General features: G+C 45.8%; 1 protein-coding gene across 8 annotated transcripts in view; it reads left to right on the forward strand.

Annotated features, from left to right (window-relative positions):
• OSBPL9 (oxysterol binding protein like 9) overlaps positions 1 to 16,121 on the forward strand; it is a 143,972-nt gene that overhangs the window by 115,384 nt on the left and 12,467 nt on the right. For all 8 annotated transcript variants that reach the window (XM_075067607.1, XM_075067602.1, XM_075067604.1 and 5 more), the window contains 2 exons: positions 4,764 to 4,857; positions 5,464 to 5,568. In XM_075067607.1, the coding sequence (XP_074923708.1) occupies positions 4,764 to 4,857; positions 5,464 to 5,568 (199 nt within the window). The remainder of the gene's footprint in view (positions 1 to 4,763; positions 4,858 to 5,463; positions 5,569 to 16,121) is intronic.

The following is a 16,121-nucleotide window of genomic DNA, read 5'->3' on the forward strand; positions in this document are numbered from 1 at the left end:
TGTTCTTTTTGTTTCAATCGACAATGTAATTTCTGATCCCTTAGTCTGTTCCTTCCATGGATTCTGCTCTTGATTATAATGTATATTTCTGTTCAACATGTAAAAATTATGTGCACAAGTTTGAGGCATCATGACAAAAGTTATGTTTCCAAGCAATAGGAATATTGCTGAACAGCATAATTCAACAAGAAAAGTTTAACATACCAGTCATCAGTAAGTAGCAAAGTATACATCATTTCACTCCACCTAGAGCCCCTCCCTTCAGCCATCTCCAGAAGCCTTATCAAATTGTAGGGTGTCCTGAAGGCTTAAAAACTCAGACTATTTAAGCCAAAGTGAGAAGTGAATTCCAGAGCCAAGGGATCCTCATAAAGAACACCCCATCTGCCATGGCATGACGTGGTATGGGAAGAGGCAATCTCTAAACTAGACATCAACACAAGCTGTCGACCATATATGCAGTTTTATATTTTTCTTTTTCTAAATGTAGCACTTTCAAAAACTGTAGAGATCAACCCTTGTCAACATGCTTGAGATCTGGAAATGTGTTTATATATGAGCTCATCAGAACTTTGAACCTTTTTTGGGAACCTGATCTCATGACAATAAAGAGCAGAAGCAGTCCAACAAAATGGGTTATTCTAATTGTGAAAGTAAATGTTTATCATTTAGATCTAGATCTGAAGGTGAAATTAGTTTCTCCTTTAAACTTTGAGAATTTAATGCTAGCAAAAGGTGCCAAATTGATTGCACAGGAGTATGAGGCTCCTGTCTACAGGTCAGGTATAAAGCAAAGCGGGCTTGCTCACACTCCCCCTCCAATGTGGAGAGACCTTCTCTGAGGGTGAGAGGATAGACCAGCTTTTATGCCCACTCAGTTTTTTTGTGCATCTGAGGGTGCTAAAAGGGTGTTAGTTGTATAATGTTTTTCTTACCTGGATAAGTGTCTATTTGAACTTCTGAAGTGAGAGTGTAAATGCAGAATTTGTTTAATGCTTGTTGTAAATATGGCATAAAATTAAATATATACATATACATAGGAAATTCTTTCCTTTCTCCATGGGAGGGATATTGCTCTAAAAGTAGCAGAACAGTTCTGCTGTGTGGGATGGAGGAGAGAGGACATGCAGCAATATTGTATAGCAGCACTCTCTGCAGTACTTGGGAGGATTTGGAGATGTGGACAGAGGGTTTGTAAGCATTTCCACTGCCTAAAATCCCCAACATAGGTATAGTGTAGAGGCATCAACAACTTGTTTATAGACTAAGGATGTAGTAATAGCTGTGTCATTATTTGTGGCTGTCCACGTTGACATAGTGGATTGTTTCTAAAACGCCACCGTAATTATGCTGTAGCACAAATTCCACATCTGGTACGAGACCAGTTCAGAAAGCTCCATTGCCTTCGCAGTAAATCAAACACGGATTGATGTTGAGTGGTGTCTGAGACAAGATAATTATTCATCACTTTCTGTGCGGACCATGAAGCTGACCACATGTCCTCTACCTTAAATCCCTCACCCGGTAAATTTATCCTCTACGGGCAATGTGGGGGCCGACGACCATGTAGTTGATTAAGCAAGTATTTAATTAATGGCAGATGTGGCATATCATGCAGTTTTGTCATGAGCTTTGCTACGCTTTCCTCTCTGCGATCACTGGGTGGAGCAATATTGCAGACAGCTAGTAACCATGGCAGAGGAGTAGATTTAAGCGTGCCTGAAATAACACAGATGGTAGAATTTAATTGTGTGTTGATCATCTTTGATGGAACCAACATAAGATCTCAGACTACTAAACAACTTTCCTCTTCCTCTCAGTAGAAATTCAGGATGAGTAACTCAAATTGAGAAGTTAAAAATCCCTAGTTATAGGCTGAATGCAGTTTTCAGTTTGGAACATTCTGTGGTAAAAATACTTCTGATTCTTTAAAATATGTGAATAATATACAAATATATTACTGATAATACTTCTGCATTTAATCATATGTGCAACTGGTGTGACCTGTTGAAGAGGAACTTTCAACCTAATGTAATTTCAAAAATCTATTTAACCCCACATAAATGGCTTCAGTAATGGGTATTCCACCAAAACCTAACGCAAATTACTGTTGGTGCACTTTATCATTCATTTTGAAAGCTTCTATCATCTGCCTAGTTATGGAAGTTTTTTAGCAATATCTACATAAGGCATTGTCTCATGAACACTAAGACTTTCATTAAGAACAACTTTTATGTTATAGAGGCACAGTAGTACCTTTCTTGCTCAGATTAAGGCTTTCTGTTGCAAACCTTGGTTACTGAGCTTTAATATCTTACCTGTTTAAAAACAGATGGGGCTGGCATGTGACCCAAATTGTCAGCCTATATGGAAATTTTGTGTTTTTAATATAGAAATTCCAATCCAGTGGGCCATGTTTGTTGCTGAGCTGTCAAATACTCAGTTCTGTGATATGGTTTCTTGAGGGAGAGCAGAATAATGAAAATTTACAAGTGTGCAATCCTGGACATAATTAATTTGCTACTTGGGGTGGGAAGCCTTTGTGACAGTCTAAATATTCACTTTAAAAATTTGCTACTGATAATGTTCAGTAGTTCTTTCATAGTTAGGAAACACACTGGAGGTATGGGTTAAGTTTTCTACTTTAGTGCTACAGCTTCTTAAAGGTTCTAACATGAGGTCTGAATTTAGATATAGCCCATTGAATGGGGAGAAAAATGTTTTATTGATGCTACTGATTTCCATATAGAAATTGGAAAGTAAGTTGAATGAGAGGAAGAGGAAAGATTTTAAAAAAATGTTGAAAACTAGATGTTTGATTTTTGTTCTCTGACATTACAGCCAAATGCATTGCCAGTGAACTCCTATGTACACAGAGGGTATGTCTTTGCCGTGGGGCTGTTTACACATCTGGTCTTGAGGTTGAGCCTAGGCTCTAGGACCTTGCGAGGTGGGAGGGTCCCAGACCTACTGCCCAAGCTGGAATGTCTATATGCAGTTAATTAGCACAGGCTAGTAGTGGGTGTCTAATTGCAGTGTAAACATACCCAGAAGGTCTTGTTATATTAATTTTTAAAACTGTTCTGTATCCCTAATGCAAAGAGGGAACTGAATCTAAACAAAAGTAGTAATGGATTCTTAACTATCACATAATAACTGGTCCTGTGTTACATCAGCACTAGCTGTAGAGAAGCAATTTCTCAGAACCGTAAGAAGCTACAGATTTCTCAACATTGAAGCTGCTCTCCTCCTTCTAATCTGAGCCAGTCAAATAACTGAATATGAATAACTTTGCTATCTTCAGTAGTCCACTGTCACCTAACATAACTAATACTCATTGAACTCTTCTACCACTAGATAAGGAAAAGGGAAGAGGGAGAGGCTTTTACTACATTTAGCCTGCATCAAATCGTGAAGGTCCCTAAACATAAAGTGGAGTGAAGTAATAGGCTTAAGTAATGAGCATAGGCAGTACAACTCTACCCCGATATAACTCGGTCCTCCGGAAGCAAAAAATCTTACCACGCTATAGGTGAGACCATGTTATATCGAACTTGCTTTGGCCCCCCCTGCTCCTTGTCTCCTGACTGCCCCTCCAGAGACCCTCTGTCCCTAATCACCCCCAGGATCCCATCCCCTACCCAACACACCCGCCCCCTGACAGGAACTCATCGGCAGTGGCGGGAAGCAGAGCAGCCAAGTCCCAGCCCGCTCCACTCCAACTCCCAGCCGTGGTGCCCTGCTTCCCACCGCCGGTGAGTGCGGGGAGATTGAGGGAAGGATGCCCCCCCGTACTCACTGGTGGTGGGAAGCAGAGCGCCGCAGCTGGGAGCTGGCGGAGTGGAGCAGGCTGGGGCCGGGCTTCTCTGCTTCCATTGGTGAGTGCAGGGAGGTTGGGGAAAGGATTTTAACTCTACTAAGTTCTCAAGCAGCATTTTTCTTTCTTTTTCTATCTCTAAATTTCAGTTGTTGATAGAAATATTTTTCCATCGGTTTATGTGTGTACAGTGAGATTGATGTTTACCGATATTTACCAATAAAAAGCCAATCCTTCCAAGCCTAAATATAGCAGTCCAAGACATTTGCATGTAAAGAGGCAGGGAGTCATAGGTATATTATATAACAAAATATTAGAACAGTGAAGTGAGGAACAATCATACAAGTTGTTTGGCTCAAAGGCCCTTGCATTGTATGTTTCTAAGATGCTTGTTTTGCTAGGACCTGATCCAGTATCTGCTGAAGTCAATAGATTCCCATTGACTTTAATGGAAGTTGGGTTAGGGTCAGAGTACCTGTGTTGAGATGAACAATGTAAATCCATGAAAAATGCTTTTTGTCAAAGGTATGCCCAATAATGTGGTGATTTTACAGTATTATGTAGTTCCTTAGTGCAGTCTGGACAGTGTTTTGTTTTCTAGATGATAGTTTACTTATCTGATGGTCTTGTTGAAAAATTAGGCTCCCTTCCTCGTCTGTGCACACAATAGCCATTAATGGGAGTTGCAGGGAATTGTAGAAACTAAAGCTGGGAAACTAGTTTTCTTTACAGGAGAATTCAGGTTTACATCAAGTTGAATTTAGTATATTCTAATTAAGTATTCTTTATAAAAAGTATTGCAAAATAATGCATGTCTTCAACTGTTAATTTGTATGTCAGGTCTCTCTCAGGACTTTGCTGTCTTGCATTCAGGCATCTTCATACATGGAACACGTTTTACTGTATTTTAAAAAAAAAAAAGCTTTAATTTATTTCTTTTTTTCAGAGTACTATTAACCCTGTTGATGCAGTATATCAGCCTAGTCCTTTGGAACCTACAGTGATCACTACAATGCCCACCCAGACTGTCTTACCTCCAGGTACAGTACACAGACAGATGGTTCGGTAAAAATATTTGTGTGGTTTTTACATTTAGCTGGTTTAAGCTACTGTCTTGTACTTTGTAGAGTATTTTTGGTTGCCTTTTTCACTGATCTGCATCTTTGGCTTTGTTCATTTTGGTTCCAAAAAAACAAAAAGGGTCATTAGAGACTACACATCTCAATTTTTAAAAAGTTTGCAGGAAATGCTTTGCTATTGATTAGAGAGTTAACTTCCTTCTGTATATTCCTTTCTTCTTTACTCCTTTTCCCTATGCCAGTCCTCTTACTGTGACCCCTATTTGGATATGTTGTATTGCAGGAACAATACAATATGAAAATATATAAACCAGTAATTATAAAGGGTTTTTTCCTTCGGCTGGGGGAAAGTAAGACTTTTCAACCAGCTTCACGGATTAATAAATAGAAAAGATGAACAGCAAAGAAGGAAATAATCATGTATTTCTCTTTGAAGAATGGCAACAATTGTCTAAATCATGGCTATCAAAGGTATTGTAAAACTACTAGGGGTTTCCTTCCATACCGAAGCAGGGATCTGCTGCTTATAGTGTCTGTTTTCTTTTTATATATTGAAATACCTTCTAGAGCCTGCTCAGTCGTTGAAATCAGAGCAGCGACCTTCGTCCTTGGCAGTTGGGCCTGTAGTAACATCACTAGGAAACCATCAGATTCCAACACCAAATAGTACAGGTATAGTTCTGGTGACTTTCATGTTAAAGAATTAATTTTTTTACATGTAAACTGAATTTTGTAGAATTTATATTTGATGTTGTCTTTAGATAGAAAGTTACATTGTATAATGTAAGTATAAAAGAAAAGCCATTTCCAGCTACTTTTTCTCTTATCTTGAGCTTTCGCCTTAGCTAGCATTTTAATCCTGCTGATATTCAATTGGACATAATTTTTTTAAATTACCTGTGCTAGTCCTAGCCAAGTAAACTTCTAGGATTATTTAAACTAAATGTATCAAGTGTATCACTTAAGCAAGAGGAGCCCATTCAGCACATGACCATAGACTACATTTGTTTGTATTGCTCCTAATACCATACTTTATAATGAACTTGAATCCCATATTTCCTGCACATGCAGATCTATCTTTGTAGTGATTTGCCTGGCTGTCACTTACCTTGGCTCTACTGAAATCCTCAGCCATGCTTTCATCTCCCATCCTTCCTTTTCTCTGGCCTCTAAAGTTCTCTTTCCCCCTACCCACAAATTAACATTTCCGTAATCCTACTGCCCTGGCTACCTTTTCACATATATAAAGGATTATGTTCAAATCACTCTCAGCTTTAAATTGCTCTATGAGATCAACATTCATTTCAGGATGTGTTTAAAATCAATTTTGCTCCACTCTCTTTGAGGAACCGTATCTCTACGTACTCCCTTCCTTTGCTTATCTCTATCCCTTCCATGTTCTTGCTACTGCTGGTATAAGATTTTTGCTGTTTCAGCCATCAGAGACAGCTCCTCTGTCTTTATGCCTCATGAACTCCTCTATCTCCTCTTATGTCGGAGGATGGCAAATAGGGCTTGTACCTTTTTAAATAATAGCGAGGTATTAACTGCATAATTGTTTCATCTTGTAAACTATTTTGAGATAATGTATGTATATAAAAGATAAATTTGCAGAATTAAAGTGTTAATTATATGAAAGATATCTAAATCAATTTAAAATTTTTGATATGTACAAGGTTTTTCTTGAGCATCGTAGCTTTCTAGCTGCTAAAATGTAACATTCATAATTATCGAAATGCTGGAGTTTTAACTATTTAAGTTGTCCTTTACAATTTTTAATTATTTATTAAACAAAGCTTTAGAATTCATATTTTCTCTATTTTCATAGCCATTACAGTACTAATTGTCCAGCACTACAATATCTGAAAGAACTTTAACAATGAGCATTAGTTTATATCTTAAGTGTATAGTGTGTTTTTTGGGTTTTTTTACAAATATAGTAATATAATTTTGCCTCAAACATAGCTTTGGAGTGTCTCATTTACTACTGTTGTTTGCCTGGTCTTCAGATTAGTGAAGTGTAATCTAATTGTTTTGCACTCAGAACCTAACTTGCCTTTTGGTTAGAACTGCTTCTGTATTGGGCATCTGACCCCTTCCTTTACAAAACATATCAACTCTGAATTACTACAGTGAGACTTAAGACATTCATCTACCATTTAAGACACACAGGAAAATATGGCGCATCTGTGGTAGTCAAAAAATAGTTTTCAGACAAGAGGTGTATTTCTGCTCAGTAAATAGTGCTGCCTTAATTAACAGTTGTGCTTCATTACTTTATTTTAGACCTTCGATGTAACTCAGTAGGCAGGAATCTCTAGAATTTTGCAGCACTGATATTGTGAGCCCAAGAACATAAAACCACCTCTTCTGTGTGTTTGAAGGATTGAAAGCAGGGTCAGAACCACAGTCAACTAGTACTTAAAAATACAGCCTAATTCACATTTATAATATTAACAATGCCAACAGCTGGTCATAAGGGTTTTTAAAAATTGCACTAGTGTTTCCTTTTTAGTTCAAAAAAGGAATTATGGTCTTGTAAGAATTAGGCTTTTAAATTTTGGGTGGTGGTATGTGGTTAGTTGAATTTCCATACTATCACTGATTTCATGGGGAAGTGGAACTTGTTTATTTTTAGAGGTTGAAAAGCTGACTAATATCCAGTCCTCTCCCCCCCTCCTCTTTTCCCTGTCTTGTCCCCCTTGTACTTCTACCTTTTCTCTCTAACATGACCCCCCAAAATGGAAAGAACATAGAAATTGCCTTGTTGGATCAGACATGAGGCCTGTCTAGACTCTTAAGTGGCCAGCACCATTTGCTTCAGAGGAAGGTATTAGAACCCAGCAGTAGGCAGATCCGTCCCGTACATTAGAAATGAGCACTGACTGGTGGAGTCGCACTGTGATTCACACTTGGGATGACCAGCAGTGGGTGCAGAACTTTCAGATGCATGAGGCCCCATTCTTGGATCTGTGTACCAAGCTCACTCCAGTGCAGGAACACCAGAATGAGAGGTGCAGTGACAGTGGCGAAGCAAGTAGCAATTGCACTGTGGAAACTTGGAACGCTGGTTTGCTACCAGTCACTGGGAAACCATTTTGGAGTTGAAAAACCCACTGGGAGGCTATTGTCATTCAAGTTTGCAGGGCTATTAATAGTCTCCTGCTACACAAGACTGTGACTCTTGGCAAGATGCAGAACATAATGGATGTATTTGTATCAATGGGTTTTCAGAACTGCAGTGGAGTGATAGATGGTACGCATATCTCTCTTTTGGCTCCAGACCACCTTGCCACAGAGAACATCAACTGAAAAGGCTCTATTTCTGTGGTTATCCAAGTGCTGGTGGATCGCTGGGGACACTTCACTGATATCAGTGTTGGCTGATCAGGGAAGGTCCATGAACACAGGACTGTTCAGAAAACTGTGAGCAGGGATTTCATTTCCTTACTAACGGATCACCATTGGTGATGTTGAGATGGCAGTTGAGATCCTGCATAATGCAACCTACTCCCCTGGCTGATGAAGTCATACAATGGACATCTTGCACCGAAAGATTCAACTACTGGCACAGCAGGTGCAGAATGACAGTTGAATGTGTTCTTCTTCGAGTGCTTGCTCATATCGATTCCAGTTAGGTGTGTGTGCGCGCCGTGTGCATGCTCGTTGGAAGATTTTTACCCTAGCAACACTCACTGGGTCGGCATGGCACCCCCTGGAGTGGCACCGCTATGGTGCTGGATATATACCCCTGCCGACCCAACAGCCCTTCAGTTCCTTCTTACCGCCCATGTCGGTCATTGGAACAGTGGAGCGCAGCTTGGCTGATCTCCACCTCCCTAGCTACTCGTAGTTCTTTTATTAATTCTCGTGTATATAGTTGTAAATTCTATAGTTATAGTTAGTTTTATTCATTCTTTATTATAGTTAGTGTATATAGTTGACAGGGGTTTGGGGATTAGCCCCTTCCCTGCACCCGGTACCAGGCCCCATGCCCGGTTCACCAGGCTTCAAACCGTATTCGACCTGCCACAGGCCAGTGCCAACGGGAGATCCTCACGACTCTTGCCTTAAGTGCCTCGGGGAATCCCACCTCTCGGATAAGTACCGGATCTGTAAGGCTTTTAAGCCCAGGACGAAAAAGGAGCGGGACTTTCGTCTGAAACAGCTCCTGATGGAGGCAGCTCTTACTCCTCCACCCTCAGCACCGAGTGCTGGACAGTCCGTATCAAGCAGAAGTGTCTCCTCGGCACTGGATTGAGCCGGTACCGCTAAGGCCCCTCGGCACTGACTGTCGCCGGCACCGTCGTCTGCTCAGCACCGTTCCCTCTCTCCACGGGTTAAGAAGCATAAGACTCCTGCAGCTTCTGTGCCACCTGCACCTTAGTTGGCGCACCCGCCTAAGTCGGAGCACCCAGCACTGACACCTGCCGTGGCACCGACAGCTTTGGCACCGTTGATTCCGGTCTCACAAGGGCCGTCGAGTCCGGCGCCTGAAAGCTCCCCAGCGCATGCCATGGTTGAGCTCTCAATTCCCTCCACGCCAGAGATCTTTTCTACGGCGAGGGAGCTGATCGCCCTGACGGAGTCTGCGCTGCCTCAACCCCTGGCACTGCTGGTGAGGGTCATTCAATCGATAGGCAAACCTGCCCTGCTTAGGCCACCCTCTGTCGGCACTGTCGAGAGGAACCAATCACGATCACGGTCCCACCGGCACTCTCGGTCCCGTCGCCGATCACGGTCCCGAAACGGCTTGCAGTCCCGGCACCGCTCTCCATCTCGGTACTGGTCGCACTCGTGGCACCGCTCAGCGTCCCGTTCGCCTGCCCGCAACTCTCGGCATCGATCCAACTCCCGGTACTGTTCCCGGCACTGCGCCTCTCGCAGCCGCTCTAGACGTCGAACCTCCAGATCCCGGTCGACCTCCCAGCACTGCTCCAGTCGCTGGTCCCGGTCTCGTTCCCAGTACCGGTATGGCAACCAATACTGCTCTCCGATGCCACACAGGGAAAGGTCATTTAGAGATCGAGACCCTTCCCAGGGGTTTTCAGCACCTCCTTGGCCATCTCGTCACACATCGGTGTCTTGTCATGCGGACAGTGTTTCCTGTGCCCAGCCGTGTCTTTCAGGAGACCCAGACCCAGAAACAGGGACCCCACCACTGGTCATTCTGGACACCTTGGGCACACCCTCAAGCCCAAGGTGCGCCTCCAATGCCATCCCGCTCCGCACCATCGGAAGACTGGGTACCGGAGGCAGCGGTCAGCCGCCCCTCTCCTGCGGGTACAGAGGAGGCTCTCATTCAGCCGGCAGTGTCTCAAGTTCCACCTGAGACTGACGCTGCTCAAGAACAGGAGCCCATGCAGAACCCTCTTGTCCCTGGCCTTTCCTCTTCCTCCTCTGCAGATAAAGCGGTGGCAGGGACATCCTCCTCCGGCTCTTCTCCAATTGACCTGCGGGCACATCAGGACCACCTGAGGCGGGTGGCCCTGAATATGAATCTTCAGGTGGAGGAGGTCCCGGAAATAGAGGACCCGGTGGTTGATATCCTGTTGGCTGACACCCCCGCAAGAGTGGCCTTGCCGTTTATCCGTATGATACAAGCAAACGCCGATACCATCTGGCAATCTCCAGCATCTGTTATGCCCACAGCCAGGGGAGTTGAGTGGAAGTACATGGTACCCTCTAAGGGGTATGAGTACCTGTACGTGCACCCTCCTCCCTGCTCCCATGTCGTGCAATCAGTCAATGAAAGGGAACGCCATGACCAGCAAGCTGCTGCTCCAAAATCAAAGGAGGCTAGGTGCATGGACTTACTGGGCCGCAAGGTATACTCTACTGGGGGCCTCCAACTCAGGGTGGCAAACCAGAAAGCCCTGCTCAGCCGGTACAATTATAACACCTGGATGGTGGTGGAGAAATTCAAGAAGTTCATTCCCCAAGATTCCAGCCCAGAGTTTGCTGCCCTTTTGGAGGAAGGGAAGAAGGTGGCGAGAACTTCTCTCCAGGCCTCCCTGGACGCAGCTGACTCCGCAGCCTGGACCCTGGCTTCAGGTGCCGCCATGAGGTGGATATCATGGCTTCAGGTCTCAGACCTTCCACCTGAGTTACAAACCACCATACAGGACCTGCCCTTTGACGGTCAAGGGCTATTCTCTGAAAAGACTGACCCCAGGCTGCAGAGCCTTAAGGACAACAGGGTCGTCATGCGCTCCCTCAGGATGGACACCCCGGTGATTCAGCGCAGGTCCTTCCATCCCCAGCCTCACCGCACTTATCCCCCGCCTAGACTGAGACAGGACTTCGGCAGGGGATGTGGCCAAGGCAATCATAGACAGCGGTCTGAACCCCAGGGGGGCCAGAATCAAGGTCCCTCCAAACCACCTACGGGGCCAAAGCCAAACTTCTGAAGGTGCACCCGAGGATGGCATACTAGTTCCTTTCCAGGATCCTTTACCTCCCTTTTCCAACCACCTTTCCTTTTTCCTCCCTGCGTGGTCCCAGCTAACTTCAGATCTTTGGGTCCTACGCACAGTGGAACTTGGGTACCACATCCAGTTTATTTCCCCACCTCCCTTCTACTCCCCACCCTCTTCAGGGACCCCTCTCACGAGCAATTCCTCTTACAAGAGGTGCGCACGCTCCTTACCGTGGGAGCCATAGAGGAAGTACCAGAAGACGAAAGGGGGAAGGGGTTCTACTCCCACTATTTCCTAATTCCCAAGGTGAAGGGAGGTCTCACACCTATCCTAGACCTGCGAGAACTCAACAAGTTCATGATAAAGTTGAAGTTCCGCATGGTATCCCTGGGGACCATTATCCCATCCTTGGATCCCGGAGACTGGTATGCCGCCCTCGATATGAAGGACGCGTATTTTCACATCGCCATTTATTCTCCACGCAGGCGGTACCTCCGATTTGTAGCCAGCCATCAGCATTTCCAGTTTACGATCCTACCATTTGGCGCCTCTACAGCACCGAGAGTATTCACAAAGTGCATGGCTGTAGTCGCCGCCTCCCTCTGCCGCCGCTGGATACATGTCTTTCCATATCTTGACGATGGGCTCATCAGAGGACCTCCGAGACACAAGTCACTCATCATGTAAGCATTGTCAAGGACCTATTCATACGTCTAGGCCTGATGATCAGTACAGACAAATCCACTCTGGTTCCCACTCAGAGGATAGACTTTCTTGGGGCCATCCTGGACTCTAGTCTCGCCAGAGCCTGCTTACCATCGACTCGGTTTCAGGCAATGGTAACAATTATCCAAAGCTTACAAAACTTCCCAATGACTTCGGCTCGCACTTGTCTCGGTCTATTGTGTCACATGGCTGCCTGCACATTTGTGACCAAACACGCCAGGCTATGCCTCCGTCCCCTCCAATCTTGGCTCAACTTGGTATACCACCCAGGCAGAGACGCCGTAGACATGATAGTCACCATTCCCCCGAGCATCCTAGGCTCCCTCGACTGGTGGCTGACGCCCTCCCTGGTGTGTGCAGGGATACTGTTCCACCCACCCTAGCCTTCCATGGTCCTGACGACGGACGCCTCATCTCTCGGCTGGGGTGCCCACCTCAGACACCTTCACATTCAAAGCCTTTGATCATCTCAGGAGCTGGCCTTGCACATCAGTGTCAGAGAGCTGAGAGCAGTCTGCCTTGTGTGCCAGGCGTTTCAACAGCACTTACAAGGCCGCTGTGTCTCAGTGTTCACAGACAACACAACGGCCATGTATTACATAAACAAGCAGGGAGGGGCACGGTCCTCCTCCCTTTGTCAGGAAGCCATCCAGCTTTGGGACTTCTGTATAGCCCACTCGATACACCTGATAGCGTCTTTTCTCCCAGGCGTTCGGAACACTCTGGTGGATCGACTCAGCAGATCCTTCGTGTCTCATGAGTGGTCGATTCGTCTGGACAGTATTCATTCCGTTTTCCGGAAGTTGGGCTTTCCCCGTATAGACCTTTTCGCTTCTCGCGAGAACAGGAAATGCCAGATGTTCTGCTCCTTCCAAGGCCTCTCCCCGGGCTCGATCTCGGACGCTTTCCTGATGCTGTGGACGAACCAACTGCTTTACGCCTTTCCACCGTTCCCGCTTGTTCACGGGATCCTAATAAAACTCCACAGGGACAGAGCTCACTTGATCATGATCGCTCCAGCGTGGCCCAGGCAGCACTGCTCCACCTGTCGATAGCCAACCCAGTTACCCTGCCTCTTCGCTCAGACCTCGTAACTCAGGACCACGGCACACTTTGCCACCCAGACCTTCAGTCCCTTCACCTCACAGCATGGCTGTTGCGTGGTTAAACCAGTCCGAGTTACATTGCTCTGCCTCAGTACAACAAGTACTCCTGGGTACCAGGAAACCGTTGACCGAGTGGAAGTATCTGGCCAAATGGAAGCGTTTCTTCTGCTGGTGCGAAACGAAGAATGTCACTCCCACTGAGGCCTCGATCCCCACCATCTTGGACTACCTCTGGTATCTCAAACAGCAGGGCCTAGCGATATCATCATTGAGGGTGCACTTGGCAGCCATCTCTACCTTCCACCCAGGGGAGAGTGGCCGCTCCATGTTCTCGCACCCTAGGTTTCTAGGTTCCTCAAGGGCTTGGAGCGCCTATACCCCCAAGTACGACGCCTCGCCCCAACCTGGGACCTCAACCTGGTTCTAACCAGACTCGTGTCTGCCCCATTTGAGCCATTAGCAACCTGCTCACTACTATACCTGTCCTGGAAGACAGCTTTCCTCGTAGCCATTACATTGGCCAGACGAATCTTCGAGCTTTGGGCTCTCACGGCGGACACACTGTATACTGTGTTTCACAAGGACAAGGTGCAGTTGCAACCACACCCGGCGTTCCTTCCTTAAGTGGTTTTGGCCTTTCATGTAAACCAGGATATTTTCTTTCCGGTCTTCTTCCCGAAGCCACATTCATCACACGGGAGCAACAATTGCACTCCCTAGACGTCCGTAAAGCGCTCACATTTTATATCGCGCGCACAAAACCCTTTCGTAAAATGCCACAACTCTTCGTCACGGTGGCAGACTGAATGAAGGGCCTACCTGTCCCCCTCCCAGAAGATCTCATCTTGGGTGATGGCGTGCATCCGTACTTGTTATGACTTGGCTCATGTTCCCTCGAGTCACCTCACCGCTCATTCTACCAGAGCTCAGGCTTCATCTGCCGCCTTCCTGGCTCATGTACCAATCCAGGAGATATGTCGCGCAGTTACCTGGTCCTCGGTCCACACCATTGCCTCTCATTAAGCTCTGGTTCAACAGTCCAGAGATGATGCAGCCTTTGGCTCAGCAGTTTTGCATTCTGCAACATCTCACTCTGACCCCACCGCCTAGGTAAGGCTTGGGAATCACCTAAATGGAATAGATATGAGCAAGCACTCGAAGAAGAAAAGACGGTTACTCACCTTTATAACTGTTGTTATTCGAGATGTGTTGCTCATATCCATTCCAAACCCGTCCTCCTTCCCCACTGTCGGAGTAACCAGCAAGAAGGAATTGAAGGGCTGTTGGGTCGGCAGGAGTATATATCCAGCGGCATAGCGGAGCCACTCCAGGGGGCGCCCAGCCGACCCACCGAGTGTTGCTAGGGTAAAAATCTTCCGAGGAGCGTGCACGCGGCGTGCGCACACCTAATTGGAATGGATATGAACAACACATCTCGAAGAACAACAGTTACGAAGGTGAGTATCCGTCTTTTTGAAGGTACATTGGTGGTGTTTACTCGTAAGATTGGATCTCAGTGAGAAAAATAACATGGTGACTATAGCTGCCTGCTGTGTTCTATATAATATATGTGAAGTAAAGGAGGAAAAGTTGCTGCAGCCGTGAACAACAGAGTTGGAGCATCTGTCTACTGAGTTTGAATGGCCTGACACAAGGAGTATCAGAAGAGCTCATCACAGAGCTATTTGGCTCAGGGAGGTTTTGAAAGAGCTCTTTAACAGCATCCCACAGTAATGTGTTGTGGTGTACTGTGTTCTACCTGGCTCTACAATTTGGGAATCTGTTAGGAATTGTGTTGTGTTTGGCATAAGTATAGGACTAAAACACTGTCAGTGTATCAATTAATTTCGTAGTGCTTGGTGTACATTTGATTATTACTGTGTTTTTCACTGATCCTGTGAGTTGTCACAATGTACAATAATAAGTAAGTGGGTGCTTTCACTTCTGTCAGGGATTTTGCAGCAGTTGTTTGGAACCAAGAAAGATATTTTCCAAACAATAGAATGTTATTGAGTAACAAACACTCACAGGTCAGTGCATATGAAGCTGGTTGTCATTGTCCCCAGTACGGAGTGGTAGAGGTAGGGATGTGGCCCCTGATGCCATGTGGAATATTGAGGTGTGTAGGGAGGTGCTATCCTGGAGTTCTCCATGGATTACAAGGGGAGGTGAGCCCATTATTGTTGAACCAGTTGGTCCACAAGAAACTGCAGCATCTGGGTTTGCTTCTGGAGAAGCCCCATTATGTCCTGGTGCATCTCCCTCTCCTCCTCCTGTGCTTTTCTCCTGTCCGCTCTTTCCTTCGCCATACAGTCTGCGCTATTCATCCTCTAGGCCAGGGGTTCTCAAACTGGGGGTCATGACCCTTCAGGGGTCACAAGCTATCAGCTCTGTGGGGCTGTGTAGTGAGGCGAAGACTCACTGCCGCAGCACCTCCTGCTGGTTGTTGTGGGAATTAGCTTTCCAGCATCTGGAGTGCCTCCTGACCAGTATCTAGCCTGCCACTGGCACCGTATCCCTCCCAGATCCCGGTGCCCTTTACCTTGAGGTGCTGCCCCCAGCAGTAACCCACAATCTGGGTCTCCCCTCCCAGGGGAACCCCCAACCTTCTATCCCCACCTTGGCTCAGTGGCTACTGCCAGTCATCATCTAGACCCCACTTACTGGGACAGACTGCAGTCTGTAAACCACTCATCACTGGCAAGGCAGGTTTGGACCTGCTGCCTTTCCCTACAGCCCAGTACCTCTTTTAGGCTTTGCACAAGGCCTGCAGCCTGAGGACTTGCCCCCCAAGCCTCCATTAAATTAGATCCCTACCCTGTTTTTAATTTAAAAAGGGTCACACTCAGAGGCTTGGTATGTGAAAGGGATCACCAATACAAGTAGTTTGAAAACCACTGCTCTAGGCCCTCTGTTTGCAGTCTTTCTGCAGTACTGGCTTGTAGGGTCTCAAAGAATGTCATCCCAAGTGCTC

This window comes from Chelonoidis abingdonii, chromosome 7, assembly GCF_003597395.2.
Source record: "Chelonoidis abingdonii isolate Lonesome George chromosome 7, CheloAbing_2.0, whole genome shotgun sequence".
Classification (NCBI taxonomy): domain Eukaryota; kingdom Metazoa; phylum Chordata; order Testudines; family Testudinidae; genus Chelonoidis; species Chelonoidis abingdonii.